The sequence below is a fragment of the Carlito syrichta genome, unplaced genomic scaffold (assembly GCF_000164805.1).
Source record: "Carlito syrichta isolate Samal-C Ts95f unplaced genomic scaffold, Tarsius_syrichta-2.0.1 Scaffold303273, whole genome shotgun sequence".
Taxonomy (NCBI): domain Eukaryota; kingdom Metazoa; phylum Chordata; class Mammalia; order Primates; family Tarsiidae; genus Carlito; species Carlito syrichta.
Window position 1 is genome coordinate 227395 of NW_007247369.1, and position 21594 is coordinate 248988.

The window sequence follows — 21594 nt, forward strand, 5'->3', positions numbered from 1 at the left end:
GGGCGTCTTGGCAGCCGCCTCGGGCGCGGAGAAGGGGAGAACTTGTGGGCCGCCGCGGGCTTCCACGCCGAGGACTCGGGGGGGCCCAACCCGGAAGATCCCCGGCGGGAGGCCCTTTAAATCGCCGGAGCCTGGTTGTTCCCGGCGCGGGGGGCCTCCCCCGCGCCGGGGCCCCGCGTGCGGAGTTGGAAAGGCCCCGCGTGCCTTTTTGTCTCCCGGCGCCCAGGACGCTGCTCGCTCTCGGGGTAAATCTGAATAATTCGGGAGCCATTGTCCTCTGGATCCGCAGGGTGAAAAAGGAGACCTGGCAGGATCGTCTAGCTGTGGCTCCCTGGTCCCATGGGGGCGTCCCAGCAGCCCTGGATGCTGCCAAAAATCGGTTCAGTTTGGGGGCGAGGAGTGTTTTTTGCTGGTTTGTTTTTTAAGTCCCCTTCCTGGGGGCTTTTCTGTCAGTGGTTGGCACTTGACATGACCGAAACCCGCAGTATAAGCAGGAAATAGTGACAGAGCTCTCCTTAAAGAGAGATCTGCCTAAGACGTGAGGTAGGTGACTTACTGAGTCTGCATCTTTTTGTCATTGGTTGACGTTTTTTCCTTCCTTTCTGTGCTTTGGCAAAGGAGCCTATTGTGAAAGATTACACAATTTTCTTTCACCCCTTGTTAACTGCATTTAAATTTGACATGGTTACATAAGTAGCTCATAATCTTACAAAACATAGGCAGATTATTAAATTTTATGTTGCTCCAATTTGTGGCCCTCTTAAGGGTATAATGTATCAAAATTATTTAAATTAAGCACATACAAATAGCCGAGCAGGCAGTATTAGAACTCAGGTGATCTAAATCGATCTAATTTTTAAAATTTTTGTATCTATCTAAATCTTTTAATATGGTGCCTTTATTTTACATTACCTTAGTCCATTGCAGAAGTCCTGGCATGTCTATATCATTGTGATAGTGTAATTATTTTAGTTCCTTGAGGAAAGTTTCTCTGAAGACTATTAAATCTTGGAGGCCATTTTGAACTTCCCAAGTTCTGGTGAATTTATGAAAAGCAATGAAAATTATCTTATGAAAAAAGAACAGAATCTGAGATTAAATAGCTTTGGCCCAATTATCTGAACTATTAACTTTTAGGGTTTTGCGTTGTGGGTTTTTTTTTTTTAATCTATGCAATTTAATATACTCTTAGGTCCTAAGTAAGTCATTTATCTTTAAAAATCTAAGCTTGGTACATGATAAACAACTCTTAATATGACATTTTACTTTGAAATATTGATTCATTAAATATCAAAATATACTTTATAAGATTTTGTTTTCAAATATCTATTAATACAAATAAAATTTCCATACTGATCAGTAACAGAATCACAAAGATTTATGCTTTCCCATCTTCCACTCCTGCATTGAGAGCTGGGTTGAACTTCTATATAGTCTTTTGAAAATTGGAGAAATAATTTTAGTTGATATTTTTGGAATCTGATAGTGATTGGGCTTTTTTAGCTAGAAATTCTTATGTATAGACTGTTGTCTCAAGTTGCAAATACTTAACAACTTAGTTTTTTTCCAGTAATGTCAACTGTAAAAAAAAAAAAAATTGTTGAATTTGAATTGAAGTAATTAATATTGAACATTTTTTTCCACTAAGAATTGAGACTCGATAAAAATCTTAGGCATTTGTGTGTTTTCTAAGCTATTGCAGATCCCAACCCCCTGCTAGACTAATAAGTGGAGAGGAGCATTTTTCAAGCAAGAAGTGCCTGGCTTGGTTTTATGAGTATGCAGGTAATGAAACTAATATAAGGAGATATCAGTCGTGTGCTTGAAAATGTTTTTTGTGATTTATCCATTGAACAAACCATCTCTTGCAGGACTGCTGTGTGTTAGTGCCGTGTGCTGGCATCAGGGTCAAGACTGAGGATTGTGGGCAGGCTGAAAACTTGGTGCAAGTTCAGGTTGATGTTTATGTAAATATATATTCAGCATGTAATTAGTGGGAGGGAAGAGAGTCGTTTACTCTTAGTGCAGTTTGTAAAGGAAGATATAGATTCGTGGGTCTACATTCATTGGCCAAAGTACGAAGTACATAATGAAACTTTTTTCCGTTTTTTTTAATTTTTCTGAACTAGAAACTAACATATTCTGAAACTTTTGGGGAGACTCAGTAGCAGAAGGCTTAACTGTCATCTGTGTCATCGCACAACACATTTATCCTTTAACGGTTGTCGTTTAGCCACTCACCTTCGCTGGAGATGCAGCAATAGGGAGGAAAGCAAGCTGACTGATGTTAACTCATGCAGTGTGGTAAACACTATGCCAGGAAGGTACACCAAGACAGCTCATAGGAAAGGAGGACCACATAACCCAGCCTCTCCATTACCGGGGAAGGCTCTGAGGAAGCTAAATTCCTCAGCTGAGCCCTGTCAATGGTGAGTAAAACCTCTAGGCCAAGGGGAGGGCTCATATCTGAAAGGGGAACTTCAAAGCCGCCCAGGGATCCAGCCAAAGAGTCATGCACATATATGCCAAAGAACACTTCTTTCCCGTCTACACTAACTTTTCCACGAAGCATATGAAACTTTTTCCCCTTAGAATAGTTTGGTTTTGCTGATTTTAAAGCTTTGCTTTTCTTTCCCCCCTCCTTTTCCCTGTTTCCTTTTTCTTTTCTTTTTTATTTTTGTGGTAGAGGCGGGGTCTTGGTATATGACCCACTCTGGTCTCAAACTCCGGGGCTCAAGCAATCCTCCTGCCTTGACCTTCTGAAGGGCTGGGATTTCAGGTGTGAGCCACCACACCCAGTCTCCTGTTTCCTTTTGCTTACCTGTTTCCCTATTTTTTTGTCTTGTTTTTTCCCCTTATTTTATCACTGTTGTTCTCAGAATGTCTGTTTAAAATAGAAGTGCAGGTGTAGTTATTGCATTATTTTAATAAGACCATGTTAATGTCTAAAGTGTACTCTGAACTTGAGATACAAGTTTAAGCTAACTGTATGGAAAGTGAGACTATTTTGAAAGACGGGCAGTAACTTCCCTGTTGGGATCAGCTGAGTGATCCCAAAAGTATATTATAAAAATTGTTTAGTAACAGAACAGAATCTTTTTAGTCCAGGAAAAAATGCTATTACTGGCATCCCAAGACAACCATTAACCCAATTTAAATGAAGAGAATTCATTTTTTTACTGACCTCCATTTAAAATGTTGACCCATTATTCAAAATGCCAGTCTTACTAGTATGTATGATATAGAATCAAAAGGTCACTCATCTTATTTCACTTATAAAGGTTACTAGATAACCACAAAAATAGTATTTTTTTTCCTTTTATGATTCCTTGTTTTGGTAGCATAAGATTATAATTAGTTTTTCCTAGGAACTTCTTAAGGTAGCATAAGATTATAATTAGCTTATACACTTATTTTCTATGTTAGCACTTTTTCAATAGCCAACATAATAATTGCCATTATTCCAGAAAGTGTGTTAAGTATATCCTTTTTTTATGACTGCTCTGTTAAGTAGATAGTGTTAGTTATCCCCATTTTACAGATGAGAAAACTGAGGTGTAAATTAATTTGCCCAAGGTTGTTTGGTAACAAGACCCAGGATGCAACCCTAGGTCATGCTGATCCTAAAGCCCATGCTTTTAATTGCTACTGTTTATGATGTTTGTTTTTAATTTAAATGTGTACATGACTGTGTACATGGCCTTTACAAGGAAAAGAAAATATTTTCTTTCACCTTTACAAAGAAAAGAAAATATTGGTATTATATATTAAAATATATATTAAATAATACAGTAAAATAGTATGCTTGATTTATTTGACAGATATTATTGAGCCCTTGTTTTGAGTCAGGCACTGTGCTGAGTTTGGGGATATAATGGTGAACAAGTCAGACAAGATGCCTGCCCTCAGGGACTTGCCTTCTAGTGAGGAAAACAGTCAGTAAACAAGCAAGATCATATGTAGGAGAGAAAAATCACAGATTGGGGAGAATTATAAGTTCAGGAATAGAGTAAGGAAAGGGTTGGATGGACTTTCAGATAAAGTGACTGGGGAAGGCCCTCTGTGGAGATTGCTTCCTGCAGAGACCTGATCAGGGAGGAGCCTGTTGTTTGCCAAATAAATAGTAACTGTCTTCAGATGGGAATGTCCTTATTAAAATGGAGGCAAATGGGTCACCCCTTCATGTCCCCTCCTACTAGGGAGCTTTTCTGTTTCCTTAATAAATCTTACTTTCTAACTTTAAATAAATAAGCAAAATGGAGGCAGTAATGGTGCCTACTGAGAATAATAATGCACAGTTCCTGGCATATAGTCAGAACTCAATAAATATTGGTTATTATTAAGCCGGACGCAGTGGCCCAACCTGTAATCCCTGCACTTTGGGAGTCCTAGGCAAGAAGATTGCCTGAGCCTGGGGTTTGAGACCAGCCTGGGCAACTTGGTGAGACCTAGTCTCTAACATAAATCACAAAAACTAGCTGGGCGTGGTGGCATGTGTCTGTAGTTCCAGCTACTTGGAAGGCTGAGGCAGAAGGATCGCCTGAGCCCAGCAGGTCGTGGCTGTGGTGGCCATGAGCTTGCCTCTGCACTCCAGCCTGGGTGACAAAGAATGAGACTCCAACTCAAAAAAAAAAAAAACAATAATAGTGTTACAACATCAAACATACTAGTTGTATGTTTTTGTAATGTTGTTCCAAAATTGGTAACTACTCTTATATATAGCTCATGTTGAAGGTGCTGTGTCACTGAGCCCTTTTTTTTTCCCCTTCCCTCCCTGATGTTAGTAGTCCTGCCGATGTAGCTGTATGGTTATAAAGAAATCAGAAAATTGATGGTGTTTTGTTTTCTTATAGTTTTGAAAATATCAGTAGTCATGTTAGTGTTACAGGTTATTCGTGATAAACCTTGACTTTGCATTCCTGAGTAATATTTACTAGATCTGTGGTAAACAAAAACATGGAAAGTGAAAGGATACTCTTAAAAAGGTTCAAAAATCAGATTGGAATTGCACAGACCTAATTTAATACCCAGCTGGTAGGGTAAACAGAGTAGTGTGAACAAAATCATTCCTCCAGGTTCTTCAATTGAATGGAAACCCAGTTGCCCAAAAGAGTTAATTAAAGAAGTTTTACCCAGAGAGTTTTATTGGAAGGATATGGTTCAAGAAGTATAATTAACATTATGGAGTCAGTAAAAGAACGTTGCTGTAGACCTTGCTTAAGACTTGGATCTGTTGTTATTTGCATCGCTTTGGGGAAATCATTTAACATTTACAGACCCTATCTATGTAAGATCTTATGTATCTCTGTATAACCTAATTTAACTTGATTTGAATGGAATTATAATCAATAATGAACCAACTAATTCCCCTAGTTTCTAGGGGGCGCTATACTGATATTTCTGGATTTAACTCTTCAGCTTTCTCTTCTAATCACTAATGGCAACTTAAAATTCAAGCCTCCAGCCGGGCTCGGTGGCTCAGCCTGTAATCCCGCGCCTTTGGGAGGCTGAGGTGAGTGGATTGCCTGAGCCCGCGGGTTCGAGACCCGCCTGGGCAGCGAGACCTCATCTCTACAATAAATCAAAAAATCAGCTGGGCATGGTAGCGTATGCCTGTAATTCCGGCTACTCGGAAGGCTGAGGCGGAAGGATCGCCGGAGCCCAGCAGGTCGAGGCTGCGGTGGCCGGGAGCGGCCACTGCACTCCAGTCTGGGCGACCAAGTGAGACTCCAACCCAAAAAAAAACAAAAAAAAAAATTGAAGCCTCCTTGTTGTGCTAGACAAATTTAGAATATATTTCTATTATGGCTTTAAAAAGCCCTTGTTTTCTTCCCTTAAGCTTTTATATCTGATTTTTGTTTTCTTCTAGCCATATATAAGGATAGACTCAATTATGTTTTTCAACACCTTTATTTTATATGTATGCTTTTTAAATTATCAGATTAACATTCTCATTAAAACAATTCTCCAAATATATATGTAATATTAGGAAGCTAAAGTCTCCTATAATTATATTTTTCTTTACCTTTTAATACCTCAGTGCATTGTTAGTACTTATTTAAATTAAACGACATTTACCATTTTACACAAAAAATATTTTTAAAGAGTTTTGGTTTCAGACCATGTGTTAATGTCATCTTAGCCACTTAGATAGAGGCTTCTCTTGGCTACTTTAACAATAATATTTTAAGAGTATATTTTTAAAAGCCTATATCAGTAAACACATTTTTATCATATTTTATAATGTTAAACATGTTGGTTTTGTCTTATCCAGTTGCAAGGGACCTGCCAATGATTTAGTTACTATATTTTGGAAGTCTGATAACATTAAAAAATATGAGAATTGATGTATTGACTTATATTAGTGTTACTAAGGGCATAAAATAAGGAACAAATTAAGTACCAGCGGTTTATTTTGGGAGAGATGACTGAAAGATTAAAGAAACTTTTGTTTCTCCCCTAAGGTGATGTAACTAATGCTTTGCTGTATATTTTAGAACCAAGATGGAAATTGAATGTAGTAATTTCCGTGTCGTTATTTTCAAAATATATATATCTTTTTTAAGAATTACAATATATTTGAGTATATTTCAAAAGGGTAACAAACGACCCTCTGTTTACAAGTAAATATTCTTGTGTTTACTGTATTGCACCAGGCATGAGTTCTGACATATAGTAGGTTAAGCACCTCTGCCCTATAAGTTTCTTTATATTCCTGCATTGCTGACAATTTTATTCAGAGTAGGTCCTCTGATTTTCTTTTATAATGGATAGGTTCAAGTTTTTGTACAAACGAATGATTGATACTAATGGAATTTTTTTTACTGCTTTCTAAAAATTTTCTTAATTCATGTTGTGATGTGATGTTCAAAGAATACTTAAAAACCTTAAAATTTTAAATCTTAGTATCAAATGTTACTACTTATCAAGTCTATGCCAAAATTCAAATTTAATTATTTGTAAAATAGTATGGGGTATTCATAATTGCCTTTAGCATAATAGTTTATGTTTTACGTTGTTATTAAATATAACACAATTTATAAATTATTTTTGTCTTTGAAGGTCCTGATGAAGTTGTAGGGCCAGAAGGAATGGAAAAATTTTGTGAAGACATTGGTGTTGAACCTGAAAATGTATGTTTTATTTCTAAGTAGAATAGAATATAAGTGGGGTATAGCATATTCACAAATTTTTAAAATTGAGACACTTTAATCTTGGTATGAAGATTTTGTTTCTTCGTGTTTAATATTGTAAATTTGCATCTAGGGTACTTTTAATCAGTTTAAGTTGAGCAAGTATTCTCTTTCTTGATACAAATGTCATTTGCAATAGAGTAAGAGAATTTCTACCTCCAGAAACTATTAGAACTTTTTACTTTTCAGAAATTGGCACATCTCAATTTCTTTATAGTTAATAATTCCGGAAGTTGTACTCTTTAATAGTTGAAGGATGGAAGTAGTTGTATAAAAATGCTCTCCATGATAAATATAGACATGATTATCTCTGTGCTGACTTTTCCCCTATCCTTTATGTTCTGTTCTTTCCAGATTATTATGTTAGTTTTAGCGTGGAAATTGGAGGCTGAAAGCATGGGATTTTTTACCAAGGAAGAATGGTTAAAGGGAATGACTTCATTACAGTAAGACATTTTTTTAAAAAACAAATTTGATGGCCTATTTGAAGATCTTAATTGATATTTCGTGCTTCATAATTTTCAGGATAAGGTTTCACTTTAAAATAATCAAATCTGTTTGATCTATAACGATTGTTTTGGGGATTGGCAAAACTACATGTGGTCTTGGGAAAGGAATAGTTACCCCATGTTTCATATTCTCTAAAAAAGAACCTCAGTTCGGTTCTATTAAAATGTACTGATTCTTTTGGTGAGTGAATTAGAAGTCCATGATCAAAGAATTATTTATTCATCGGTTGTTTGAATAATAAAGATTTCCTCTTCTGAATACAGAATTCTTCTATCTAAGGAATTTGTTGGGCAGGCCTAAGCTCACATGCTTCCTGTCTGCCCTCTTTAATTTTATATTTGATTTTTAAAATTTGAAGATAGAGTTATATAACACTTTTATGATTTCTTTTTTGCCAAATCAATTCATAAAGAACAAAAATAGAAATTGTGTACCATTCCCATGCAGTCTTCAGTCATTTTATGTTTTAGGATGGCTTTGACCATTTCATAAGTTACAGAATTGTACTTTTATAAGAATAATTTAACTTCACCTTTCCAGAATAAAGTGCGTTTAATTTCAGAATAAATTAGCAATTTTGTGTTAATTTTATATTATCATGTTTCTAATATTCATAGATGATGTTACTAGTTATCTCCATTCAAAAATAAAGGAAGTATAAGTATATAATATTTTTGAGGCAAAAACTAGGGTTTAATTAGCCATGTGGTTTCTTGTTGGGATTATGCTTTTAACACACTTAACGATTATTTATTTCTTGTTTATTTTTCCTTAGTTTTTGTTAAAGTGTGTTTGTTCATATGGCACTTAAATTTTTAAATTTGAAATTTTAGTGCTTGATGCTTTATAGTTCTCTTTTAAAGCCAGCATTGATATATAAATATTTTATGTATTTTTTCTTGGGTAAATGTTTTTTTCTCATGTGGACCAAATCATAATTTCTTGAACATAGTCAACCCTCTCCCTTCTGTTTTTGTTTTTTTGTGTTTTTAATAAGTGGGAGTCTGAGACACAGAGAGGTTAACATATTTGACAAAGTTAACACAGTTCCTTAGTGGCAGAGTTAGGTCCTCAAATTTAAATTTCCTGATTAACAGTCCCATCATACTGTACTCCTGTCTTTTTTGTTCTTTTGTGTATAAATTAGCATTCTTCATAAAAGAGAGCAGCATTATTCACTTTTAAATGATGGTATTTGCGACCAAGAATTCTGTCACACATCTAGGTACACAGTTAAATACGTCGATCTGAAGTTTTGGGGCTATTTTCTACCATTTTATTAGCTTTTTATAGAAAGATAAATATACAAAAGAGTATGCAGTGAATATAGTTTTTATACAACTCAATCTTCTCCATTAAAATTTATTTTATAACATGGCTTATTAACTGTATGACATCTTACTTGGCATTACAAGTGCTTTTTATACTACTACTACTACTACTACTACTCCTCCTCTTCTTTCTCCTCTTTGTATTGTTTTTTTTGAGTATCTCAGCTAACAAGTAATTGTATATTTTTAAACCAAAATGTTTCTTATTTATGTTTTTGCCTAAGTTGATACAATATAAAGATCCTTTATATAACAAAAATGTGAAAGCACAATGCATTTCTAATATATACTCCTGGATAATTAACAACATATGGTCTTGGATACAAGAACAGACATTGACTAGCCTATGGGCAGATTTTTATTAGTACACCTTTCCTATAGGAAGTTCACAGGCTATACAAAATAAAAGCAATTATTCAGTACTTAAAATTACCCAAGAAATTTCTCTTTCCCTGGTTTATTATTTCTTGCTCATCTGCCTAGAATAATATACTGTAGAGCCTTAAAGCTACTGAAATAAGCAAGCCTTCTTGGCTAGGAAATAGTATTTTTTTCCCATAATCTAGATTGCCATGTAAAGTACAAAGTATCTTCCCTTAATTGGCCAAGTCTTACTGCTCCCTGAATCTTCTTGTAAAAAACTTGGTATGAATAAAGCAGTTTTAAATTTACCATCCAGGGAAACAAAGGAATTCATGTGTCTTAATTTTAAAATTAATAGTTACTTGGTATATCTGATTTTATATAATAAACATAATCTTAAAATGTAAAACTTCACAATCTCAATACTCTTTGTATATTTTTTATATTTTTAGAATTGAATTTAGCCTGGACAGCTGATGATCTCAAAATCATTCTTAATGATTATCAGTTATCAATTGTTTCAATTAATTAATTGTAACCCATAGAAAACGTAGAACTTTGCTAAAAAAAATACCAGTCTGGTAGTTAAAACATACTTTAGTAAAGAACAGTGAATTATAGTAATCATGATTAATTCTGATCTGTTTTGTGTATTGCTGTATAGTTTTCAGAATACTTTTTAACATTGATTTGTTTTAAGCCATTCATTTGTTTTAACATTCATTTTGTTTAAGTCTTTTGCATAGGCTTTGTATAACTGAATTGGATTTCCTTTGTGTGAAAGAATTTGTGTGTATGAATTTGTATGTAGCTAGACTAGACTGGCCATTGTATAAGTCAGAGGGATTGAAATTGCCATATCCTTTGTACATATTTTGCTCTATGTAACTTTTCTTTGATAATAGTCAAATTTCCCTGCATATCCATTTTGTGGGTATTTATATTAAACACCTATATTATGTTAGGCGCCAGGACACTTGTGATCACAGTGAGGCTAAGATTTAGCTGTTGCCCATTTATTTATTTGTTTATTTACTTTTATTTATTTACTTTTCTGAGTTGAAGTCTCACTCCATCACCCAGGCTGGAGTGCAGTGGCATGCTCACAGCCGCCTCAGTCTTCCAAGTAGCCAGAACTACAGGGACACGCTACCACACCCAACTTTTTTTTTTTTTTTTTTTTTTGGTTTATTGTAGAGAAGAGTTCTCAGCATGTTGCCCAGGCAATCCTCTTGCCTCTTCAAGTGCTGGGATTATAAGCTTGAGTCACCATGCCCAGCCAGCTCTTGCCCTTTTAATGACACTCTAATAGGACAGGGAAGACATTGCAATACTTTAACCGTAAACCCAGGTAGAATGGGACAGGTGCTAGAGTAGAAAAGTACAAAAGAGTACAAAATACTTGGGAAGCACAGGTGCTATTAAGATTAATTTGAGCTGAGTACATAAAGAAATCTCTCTAGCTGTGGCATGTGAACTGGAACTTGAATGATTAGGGTTTTGTTAAGGATATGGGAAAATGTTTCAGAAGAGAGAACTTGGGAGCAGAGCCTTGAGAAAGGAAAGCATATATATGATGGAAGTAGTCTGATTTGTTAGATTCATAAGGTACTTAAAGAAAATTGCCAGGATAGGTTTAGAGTTCTAGGTATTTGAGTAATAGTTACAATGTGGTGGAGAACTTTAACATGTTGAGAGAGTTTCAAACATATGTTATAGATACTCGGAAACCAGCAGGATTTTTGAGCACAGGAATTATCAAAGATTTGGGGGATGATTTTCAATGAGCTGCTGTTCTTAAAGTTCTGAGGTCATAGAACCTTGAGAATCATGTTTCTTGTCTCCGTTAAGATGCACATGCATTACTACACACAAAAATTTGCATGTGCTTTTAGGAGGTTATGGATCTTTCTCCCTAAAGTTCCAAGGATGCTTGCAGGTTTTATTCTGGCATACTGCACTGGAGTGGAGAACTTTTCTCCTATCTGCTAGCTAAAAGTTTGGTATCAGATCTAGGATGAAGTACCGTATTCGTGGAGAAAACCGAGCATAGGCCTTTGAAGAGAACTGTACTTGATTATGGTGATGAAAAAAAGAGACAAGAAGGTGGCCTCTGACACAGTGGTAGTACCAAAGTTGACTGCCAATGGGCTGTACATTGTACATCATCTAGTTTCCATATTAAACCGTGTGGATTTTGAACATTAAAGGAAATGGCCTAGTTTGACTTTCTTTGAGAGAGGAGAGGAGTGGGGAATGCTTACATGATTTTTTGGTGGAGGTAGGAGACTGGGATAGATGGCATGTTCTAGTATGTATGATATGACTATCATTTGCTTAGCGTTTGAGGCCCCAACTATTAATTGCCATTAGTGTCCCTCCACTCTGATCTCCCTTGGGGTCGTCATGACAATTTCACAATGCCCCTCCTCCACATTTCCAAATACCCCAGAAGTAGACAGTATTGCTCTGGTTGGTACACTTGATTTAGAGGAAGTTAGAAATCCAGAACTTTGTGATAAAATTCTTTGTGTTACACATTGGTGTCTCACAACACACTTGTTGGGACTTAATGACTAGTAAGAAAATCTCATTTAGATCTAATACATAAATGAGACATTCTTTTCATTTAAAGGTATTTAATGAAACAAAAATTTGAAAACCTCCTTTTGTAACCAGATGTTTAGCAGTACCAGGAAATTAGTTTCCAGGTCCTAATGTTGAAATGTAAGCCCATTTCTTCTTATTCTAACCGAGCAGCCTTGGAGAGTGGTGTATCATATTGTGCCATTGTTCCCTGAAATCTCTGTGGTTTTACTTGGTTGTTATTCAAAAAACAATCTTTTGCTTTCCATAAAATGCTAGTTAAGAATGCATTTCTTTTTAGTTCAAAGGAAATAGTCTTTCTACAATGCTCAGTTTCTGATGTAATAATTTCGAGGCTAGATTAAATATGACCACTTATGTACCGAGTCCTGAATTGTACCCCACATCTTTAAAATAAAAATAAAAGAGAATTGTGTTGGTGTTAGTGACTGTTTGGGTATGTTCACTCATTTTGTCAGGTCTTTTCAGTCTCTGTGACACTCGTAATAAATGTGGAGGTTTTTACTTTTTTTTTCACATTTCTTTATAAACAAATATGTTGGATTCTTTTCTCTGTTCAAGATTTATGATAGACCAATGGAAATGGTGTGACATTGTTTGGACAGAGGTGTGTAATATAGGTGGTTTTTAAACCATTTGCTTCAAAAGGAGCATATCAAGCTTAAGTACTATGCTAATTATTGGACACGTGTTCTCGTTTCATCTTCATAGTTGTCCTATGAAATTATTATTGCTACTGTCATTTTTAAAATAAGGAAACTGAGGCAAAAATGATTAAGTAATTTGCCTGTGGTTGTCCTCTATTACTATTATTACTACTACTACTACTATCATTTTGAACATGAAAAAACAGGTTGCAAAAAGTTAAGTAACTTGCTGAAAGACACATGGCCAGAAGTGAAGAAGTTGGAATTTTAACCAAAGTCTGCTTGTCTTGGAACTTTTTTTTTTCCTTCACTTTTTCTGTCAGTCTTAAGATTATGAGATCACATAAGTAAGATTGTTACAGTGTATACCCATGAGATGTGAAATATTTGGAAAAGATTGTCATTTCTTGGATTCTTAATTTCCTGGTGACTTCACAATTACTAAGTGTTGTGGTTTTATTTGATCTTCAGTTTGCCCCTAACCTTCCTCAGATAGGAATTTTGAAACTTTTTATAATTAAATACATATATTACCTACCTTGTGCTTTATTTTTGGTAATCACTACATTTATTTAACAAATATTTTTTGGAGTGCTGCCATATGCCAAGTCCGTCCTGTGTTATGCTATGACAAGGATTTTCATGCTGGTGGTCAGGAGAGGAAGAACTTGAGATGTCAGGAGGCATTTACTTTGCTCATAAATTTCAAGTATAGTAAGATTCTACATGAGATTTTTGTGTGAAATGTGACTCACATTACTTTAAAAAAATGAAAAACAGAGAAAATGAGGTCTCTAAGATGGTCATGGTAGGGAAGGGAGTGCATGTAACTAGATACTTACATGCACTCCCAAAGAGAAAGGAGGCCTCTAAGATGGTCATGGTAGGGAGGGGAGTGCATGTAACTAGATACTTAAAACATGTACTGTCTGAACTTTTTTTTTGAGTTGGAGTCTCACTCTGTCGGGCAGACCGGAGTGCAGTGGCCGCTCCCAGCCACCGCAACCTCAACCCGCTGGGCTCCGGCGATCTTTCCACCTCAGCCTTCCAAGTAGCTGGAACTACAGGCGTGCGCTACCATGCCCAGCTAATTTTTGATTTATTGTAGAGATGAGGTCTCGCCAAATTGCCCAGGCGGGTCTCGAACCCGCGGGCTCAGGCAATCCACTCACCCTAGCCTCCCAAAGACGCGGGATTACAGGCTGAGCCACCGAACCTGGCTTGAACATTTTCAAGTATTAAGTTTGGAGATCTTGAAGACTTCATCTCCAAATTATCAAGCAGCAGTATAGTAGCATGTAATATGAGAATTTATTCTGCATATCCCATGGTAGAAGTTAACTGCATTTTCAACTTTCATTAAAGCCTATTTTTCACATAGTGAATAATTTTTGCACTAACTGAAATAGTAAGTAATACATTTCTAATACGTAGTAGGAATACCTTTTTCTTGTTTCTTCATGAAACATACTGTACATTCACTCATATATAAGGAATTAGGCCCCTGCTAAATTACATGGCTAACTTATCCAAATTTTGATATTTTCTGACTATATGGCAGACTGAGTGAACAAACTCTCATGTAAAACACTTAAGTGCTGGGTAAAATATAAAAACATCTTTTAAAAAGCATACCTGAGTCCCACTGCCAAGTACAATGGTTCCTTCCTCTGGGAAAAAAATGCTTAAGTAAATAAAAAGCATACCTGGGCTTCCTTGCGAATTAAGGAAAGTAATCAGAGGCCAGAAATGTTGAGAGATATTGACTCCACAGGGGTCAGTGGAGCTGGCATTTACCCTGAGAATACCTACCTATTCAAAGTTACCTAGGGTCTGACTACTCCCCTGTCATGCTTGTTGAGAACGGGACAGATTGCAAGCAAAACCTGAATAGGGTGGGAATCGAATGAAAACTTCACATAAAGACATTGATGACAGACTTTCCTAGTAAATGGTGATGTGATTGCCTGGGCTAGGTTTTACATACAACCAGAGGTTTTACATACAACCAATGAACACAGAGATAATTCCTTGTCCTGTGTTCATTGCCATGCAGATTTGGGGCTGGAATTCACTGTATGGCCCAAACCAAAAATTTATTTTAGAATAGGACTCCCATATTTGTAGTAGAAGCAGTTCTGGAGAGGAACACATTTAAGCAGAAACTTCAGTTGTTGCAGAAATGGTCCCATGATTAGTTTACAGTAAAAATCCATTAAACATTGGCAAGTCAGTCTTAAGGAACAAACTTCAGTATCAGACCCTCAAGATTAGTTTTTTGAATTATCACAGCTTCCAGATCAAATAACTGTAAAAGGAAAAGGAGAATAGTCTCAGTAAAAGTGAAAAATACAACAGTGCAAAAACCAGTGGATTAGATAGGAAGGAGACAGATGGAGCTGAAGTGTAGGGAGTGGTGCAGTATCTAAGGAATTTGTCAAGAGGCAGAAGGAAAACGGGAAAGAGGCACAAATATGGAGGATACGTTTTTTCCTGTTGTGTTCTGAGAGTTCTTTATAGATTCTAGATACTAGACCTTCGTTGAATGTGTGGTTTGCAAACAATTTCTCCTATAACTTGTCTTTTCATTCTCTTAACAAGGTCTGTTACAGAACAAACGATTTTAGTTTTGATGAAAGTCTGGTTTATCAGTTCTTTCTTTTATGGATTGTACTTGTGCTGTCAAGTCAATTCTTTGCCTATCCTTACATCCTGAGAATTTTATATTTTTTTAGAAGGTTTATAATCTTAGATTTTGCATTTAAGAGTCAGTGATGCTTTTTTTTTTCCTCTTTTTTTTAGAAAGACAGGGTCTTACACTGTCACCCTGGCCAGAGTGCAGTGGTGCAGTCATGGCTCACTGCATCCTCGAACTCCTGGGCTCAAATGTTCCTCCTGCCTCAGCCTCCCAAGTAGGTAGAACTATAGATAATTTTTTAAATTTTTTGTAGAGATGGAGGCCTTACGTTGTCCAGGCTGGTCTCAAACTCCTAGCCTCAAGCTTCCCACTTTTGGCATCTGAAAGCACTGGGATTACAGATGTAAGCCACTCTGACCCACCAGTGGTGCATTTTGAATTAGCTTCTGTAAAAGGTATGAGACTTAGGTCTTGGCTTCTTTCTTTGTCTGTAGATTTATACTTGCTACAGTAACATTTGTCGAAAAAACTATTTCCTGTATTGAATTGCTTTTGCGCCTTTGTCAAAAAGTTGGTCATATTTGTGTGGGTCTATTTCTGGATGCTCTATTCTGTTCCATTGATGTTTCTTAACCCTATGACAAGACCATACATCTGGATTACTGTAGCTACGTATAAAAAGTCTTGTAGTTAAATAGACTGATTCACTTTTTTTCAAAATTGTCTGAACTATTCTAGCTTTTCTAGTTTCTTTGCTTTTCCATATACATTTTAGAATAATCTTTCCTACATTACAAGAAAAAAGCTTGCAGAGGTTTTGGTTAAAGTGCATAGATTTGTTTTTTTTGTTTTTTTTATTTTTTTTTGAGTTGGGGTCTTACTCTGTTGCCCATAATGAGTGCAGTGGCATGATCGCAGCTCATCACAGCCTCGACTTCTTGGGCTCAGACGATCCTTCTACCTTAGCCTCCTGAGTAGCTGGGAGGCACTACAGGTGCGTATCACCATGCCTGGCTCATTTTTTTTACTTTTTGGTAGAGACAAAGTCTCATTATGTTAGCTAACCTGGTCCCTGGGGTCAAGTAGTCCTCCCACCTTGGCCTCTCAGAGTGCCAACCCTGCCAAAGTTGAAAAGAATTAACGTCTCTACTAGCTGTTTGAAATACATGGAAGATAGATGTATCTCTCCATTTTTTTAGATGTTCAATTTATTTATTTTTTTTTTTGAGCTGGAAGCTCACTTGGTCACCCAGATTGGAGTGCAGTGGCCACTCCCGGCCACCGCAGCCTCGACCTGCTGGACTTCGGCGATCCTGCCACCTCAGCTTCCAAGTAGCCGGAATTACAGGCGTGCGCTACCACGCCCGGCTGATTTTTGATTTATTGTAGAGATGCGGTCTCGCCAAGTTGCCCAGGCGGGTCTCGAACCTGTGGGCTCAGGCAATCTACTCACCTCAGCCTCCCAAGGCACGGGATTACAGGCTGAGCCACTGAACCTGGCACGATGTGCAGTTTCTTGCCTACAAATTCTGTGTGTCTTTTGCTAGAATTATACCTAAGTTTTCATTTTTATTTTGAGCCATTGTAAATGATATGGTACTTTTAATTGCAGTGTCCATATGTTAATTATTAACATGTAAAATTACAACTGATTTTTGTATAATTATCTTGTGTCCTGTAACCTTGCTAAACTCATTCTGAGATTTTCAAAAATTCTTTGGGTTTTCTACTTAGTCATGCCATCTAGATGCAGGGACAGTTTATTTCTTTTCTGAACTGTATGTCTTTTATTTCCTTTTTTGACTTACTGCATTACCTAGAACATCTACCACTATGTTGAATAAGAGTGGTGAAAGGAGACATTTTCCCCGTGATCCTCATCTTAGAGAGAAAACAAAGTTGCTTGTTGATGCTGTTTATCAATTTGAGGATGCTCCTCCCCCTTGTTTCTTTTTTTCTGAGAATTTTATGATGAATGTTAATTTTTTTAATGCTTTTTCTGCATTAAATTACATAATTATGTAGTTTTTCTTTTCATTTTGTTTGCATTTTTCTGACTTTGATATCAGGTTAATACTGGCTTTATAAATGAATTTTTCTTTTATCTTCTCTTTTTTTTTAAAGAGATTTGTAGAATAAGTCTTTAAAAGTTGGGTAGCTTCTCCAATAAAACCATCTGAGCCTGGAGATTTATTTTGGAAGTTTTAAAATATTGAATTCAATTTCTTTAATAGTTACAGGACTACTCAAAATATGTATTGCATATTGAATGTGTTTTGGTAGTTTGTGTTTTTCAGGGAATTGATGGGCCCCTTTTACCCAAGTTGTCAAATTTGTATGTGTAGAGTTGTTCATAATTTATTCCCTTATTATCCTTTTGATAACTGACTCTAATGGTACCCCCAGTTTCATTTCTGATATTAGTAATTTCTTTTGTCAGTATTGCTAGAGGCTTGTCAATCTTATTGTTCTTTTCAAAGCTCTTTGTTTCATTAATTTTTCTGTTTCTGTTTTAATAATTTCTGCTCTTAATTATTTTCTTTGTCCTACTTCCTTTGTGTTTATTTTGCTCTTCTTTTTTCTGGATTCTAAAGATATGAGCTTAGATTATTGGTTTGAGGCTTCCTCTCTTAATGTTTGCTATATAAGTTTCCCTCACAGCACTGCTTTATTTATGTCTCACAAACTTTGATATGCTGTCTTTTCATTTTCATTTAGTTTCATGTATTTTTGTTTCCATTGAGCTTATTGTCACTTGTGGATTATTTAAGAATTTGCTGTTTAGTTTCAAGTGTTTGGAGACTTTGCTATTTGATTCCATTTTTGTCAGAGAACACTCTTTTATTTCAGTTATTTTTAATCTTGAGGTTTGTTTTATGTCTGCAGACATGATCTGTCTCAGTTTATGTTCTTTGGGCCCTTGAAAGGAATGTGTATTCTGTTGTCATTGAGTGGAGTGTTTTATTAAGACCAGCTAGATCCTGTTGGTTGATGATGGTGTTAAATTCTGTATGTTTGCTGATAGTCTGTCTAGTTTTTCTATCAGTTGCTGAGAAAAGGATGTTGAAATATCCAACTAAAATTGTGGATTTGTTTATTTCTCTTTCACTTCTATTATTTCTCTTTCAGTTTTTACCTCACATGTTTTATGGCTCTCTTGTTTGATGCATAAAGGATTGCTTAGGATTATTTAGGATTGCTGTGTCTTCCTGGTGGAGTGGCCCTTTTATCACTATGGAATTATTCTCTCTGTTCTAATAATTTTCTTTTCTCTAAAGTCTACATTAGCTACTATTAATGTAGCCACTGCTGCTTTATTTTGTTTAATGTTTCTATATATTATTCATTCTTTTCTTTTCATCCTTCCTATATTGTTATATATGATGTTAGTCTCTTCTAGACAGCGTGTGGCTAGGTTTTTTTTTTTTTCCCTCTGTCTTCTAATTGGTGTACTTAGAACAGTTACATTTCATGTGATTTTTGATATATGTTAAGGCTTAAGTCTACCTTGTATTTTACAAAAATTTTCCATTTGGTTAATTTTTTATATCTTATATTTCTTTCTTTAGACTTTGTCTTTTTGCTGAGACTATTTTATCATTTGTTTTATTGTGTTCTTAATTACTTTTTGAAAGATTTTTATGATAGCTGCTTTAAAATCTAGATCAAATAACTGTAATCACTCTGTCATTTTGGTTTGCATCTATTGATTGTCTTTTTGCATTCCATTTGCAACTTTGGTTCTTGGCTTGACAGGTGGTTTTTTTAATGGAAATTTGGACATTATGGGCATTAAGTTATGAAACTCTGGATCTTATTTAAACTTTCTGTTTAGTTAGCTTATTCTAGAACTGCCAGGTCCAGGTGGAAATTGAAGTTTATTTTTATTTTATGTAATGTATTTCTTTCCCTCATCCGCTGTAACTTAAAAGAAATGGAAGTTTCTACCCTGCATCCAGTGACATTCAAGGAGGGATGCTCCCTGTGACTGTTGGGCAGTGGTGAGAGTTCTGGGCTCCCACTAGGCCTCTACTGATACCTTCTTGTCTGAAAGGGGTAGAGTGCCTGCTGCTGTTTCCCACATGGCCTCCCCGCACAGCTCAGGTGGTGCCACTGACTGGTAGCCTTTTCACCACTATGTGAAGACGAAAGCCCGGACGCTTCACCAGGTTCCTGGACACTACCCCAAGCAGGAACAGCTGCTGGTTGCCACCTACTCCTCGTAGGGTTCCGTCAACACTGCAGTTGTTGAGAGGGAGGCTTCACGATGTGCTGCTAAGCGAACAGGTTAGGTCTCCGTTGGCAGTGATGGAGGTTGAAGCGTAGCTTGTTCTGTTTTTTGTCAGTATGTAACTGAAGTGGTGCTTATCTTCTACGAGTTTTCCATCTTTTTCGACTGACCCATCTTGGTCTTTTAGACAGAAAAAGAGCAGGTTTTTATTGCAGCTTTTTGTCTGCCTCCATTGGTATTTCTGATTTGTGGCTACCTCAGCTCTAAGTTTGGAATCTATGAGGCAAAAACAAAAACAAAAAAATCCAAAAAAAAAAAAATGTAACTCGCCACCACGTCATTCCTCAAGTCTTCACCTTTGAGTCTCCTGTTTGTTTTCATGTCCAGGGATTTGAGTTGTACCTAAAGGGGGGGGTACTTTTTCTCTGTCTTCCTGGAAGTAGAAGTTATTTTTTATCTATTAAAAATTCTTTAATCTTCTCCTCTCCATCCCACTCAAATTAGTGCCTCTTTTCTCTGAGTCAGTTTAGACCTAACTCTTTGAAGTATTTGTCTATATTTACCTTCTCCAGTTCTACTCTTCTCATTCTCTCTTAAACCTATTCCAGTAAGTTTTTTATCCCTACCTCTCCTCCAAAATAACTCTTGTCAGGGTGTTATTTACAAGTGAATAATAAAAGCAATAATACTTATCAAAATTTGTGTTTGCAGTTAGAATTGTATTAAGGGAAGTTGTTTAGCCTTAAATTAATGAATTAAATTCTGGCAAGATTGGTCAAGAAAGACAACAAAAATAAATTGTATTAATGCAGTTAAAAGATGTTATAATTTTATACAACAAATTTAAATAAAACGTGAAATAATCCAATTATCAGAAAAGTGTAAATGACCAAAGCATCCAAAGAAATAGAAAATCTGAATAGTTTTATAGCCATTAAAATTTATGATTTATGGCTGTAATCCCAGCACTTTGGGAGGTCTAGCCTGGAGAATTGCTTGAGCCCAGGTGTTTAAGACCAATCTGAGCAACATAGACCTCTTCTCTATATAAGACAAAAAAAATTAACCAGGTGTGGCGGCGTGTGCCTGTAGTCCCAGTTGCTTGGGGGATAAGGTGGAAGGATCACCTGAGCCTAAGGAGTGAAGGTCGCGATGAGCATTACCTGTGCTACTGCACGCCAGCCTGAGCAACAGAATGAAACTACAACTGCAAAAAAAATGTTTTATTATTAATAAAAGTGTTTCCCTCCCTCAGTTCTCATATTAGTTTGTACAGGTGTTAATTCCAAGATTACATTAGCTTTTTCAGAAAACTGAAAAAAGGGGGGGCTAGTAATCCCCATTTCATGTTCTGAGGCATATACTACAAGCTTGTTGTTAAAACTACCAGGGAGTATGTGAAAGAATGAAATTTGCAAGCCAGTCTCACTTAGGAACATAGCAAAAAGAAAAATCTAGTAATGTGTGAAACAGGTAACATGATCAAATTTGTCTTATTCTAAAAATGCAAGGTTTACTGGGCTCAGTTGCTCAGCCTGTAATCCCGCGCTTTGGGAGGCTGAGGTGAGTGGATTGCCTGAGCCCGCGGCTTCGAGACCCTCCCAGGCAACTTGGCAAGACCTCATCTCTACAATAAATTTAAAAAAAATTAGCGGGCGTGGTAGCGCGCGCCTGTAGTTCCAGTTACTTGGAAGGCTGAGGTGGAAGGATCGCCGGAGCCCAGCAGGTGTGGCTGTGGTGGCCGGGAGCAGCCACTTGCACTCCAGTCTGGGTGACAGAGTGAGACTCCAACTCAAAAAAAAAAAAAAAAATGTAAGGTTCAATTAATGTTAGAAATTTGAAATTTGTCCAAAATGTTTATACCTTAATAAAATCATGCGTTATTACACACCATAGAAGATCTTCACATCATTGATTTAGCACAGTGAAAGTCTTGGTTAAATCTGAGAACGCCATGTGTTTGTAGAGCGTGATGCATACTAAACTTCAGTTGAGTAGAATGCCGTAGGTCACAGTAGATGCCACAGCTAATTTGAGGGGAGTCAGATAGTCTCTCAGAGGTGGCAAAATCCGA

The 21594-nt window shown here is 36.4% G+C and overlaps 1 protein-coding gene across 7 annotated transcripts in view; it reads left to right on the forward strand.

The window, feature by feature from the left end:
• Positions 1–21594, forward strand: part of DCUN1D5 (defective in cullin neddylation 1 domain containing 5) — a 29012-nt gene that overhangs the window by 942 nt on the left and 6476 nt on the right. For 2 of the 7 annotated variants that reach the window (XM_008058273.2, XM_008058274.2), the window contains exons 2-4: positions 1694–1785; positions 7063–7133; positions 7548–7639. The exons of 1 other annotated variant lie outside the window; for it this stretch is intronic. In XM_008058273.2, coding sequence (XP_008056464.1) covers positions 1694–1785; positions 7063–7133; positions 7548–7639 — 255 coding nt within the window. Of the gene's footprint in view, positions 1–390; positions 544–1693; positions 1786–7062; positions 7138–7547; positions 7640–15533; positions 15564–21594 lie in introns of those variants that run through there. 4 more of the 7 variants (XM_021712443.1, XM_021712444.1, XM_021712447.1 and 1 more) reach the window with 4 other exon arrangements.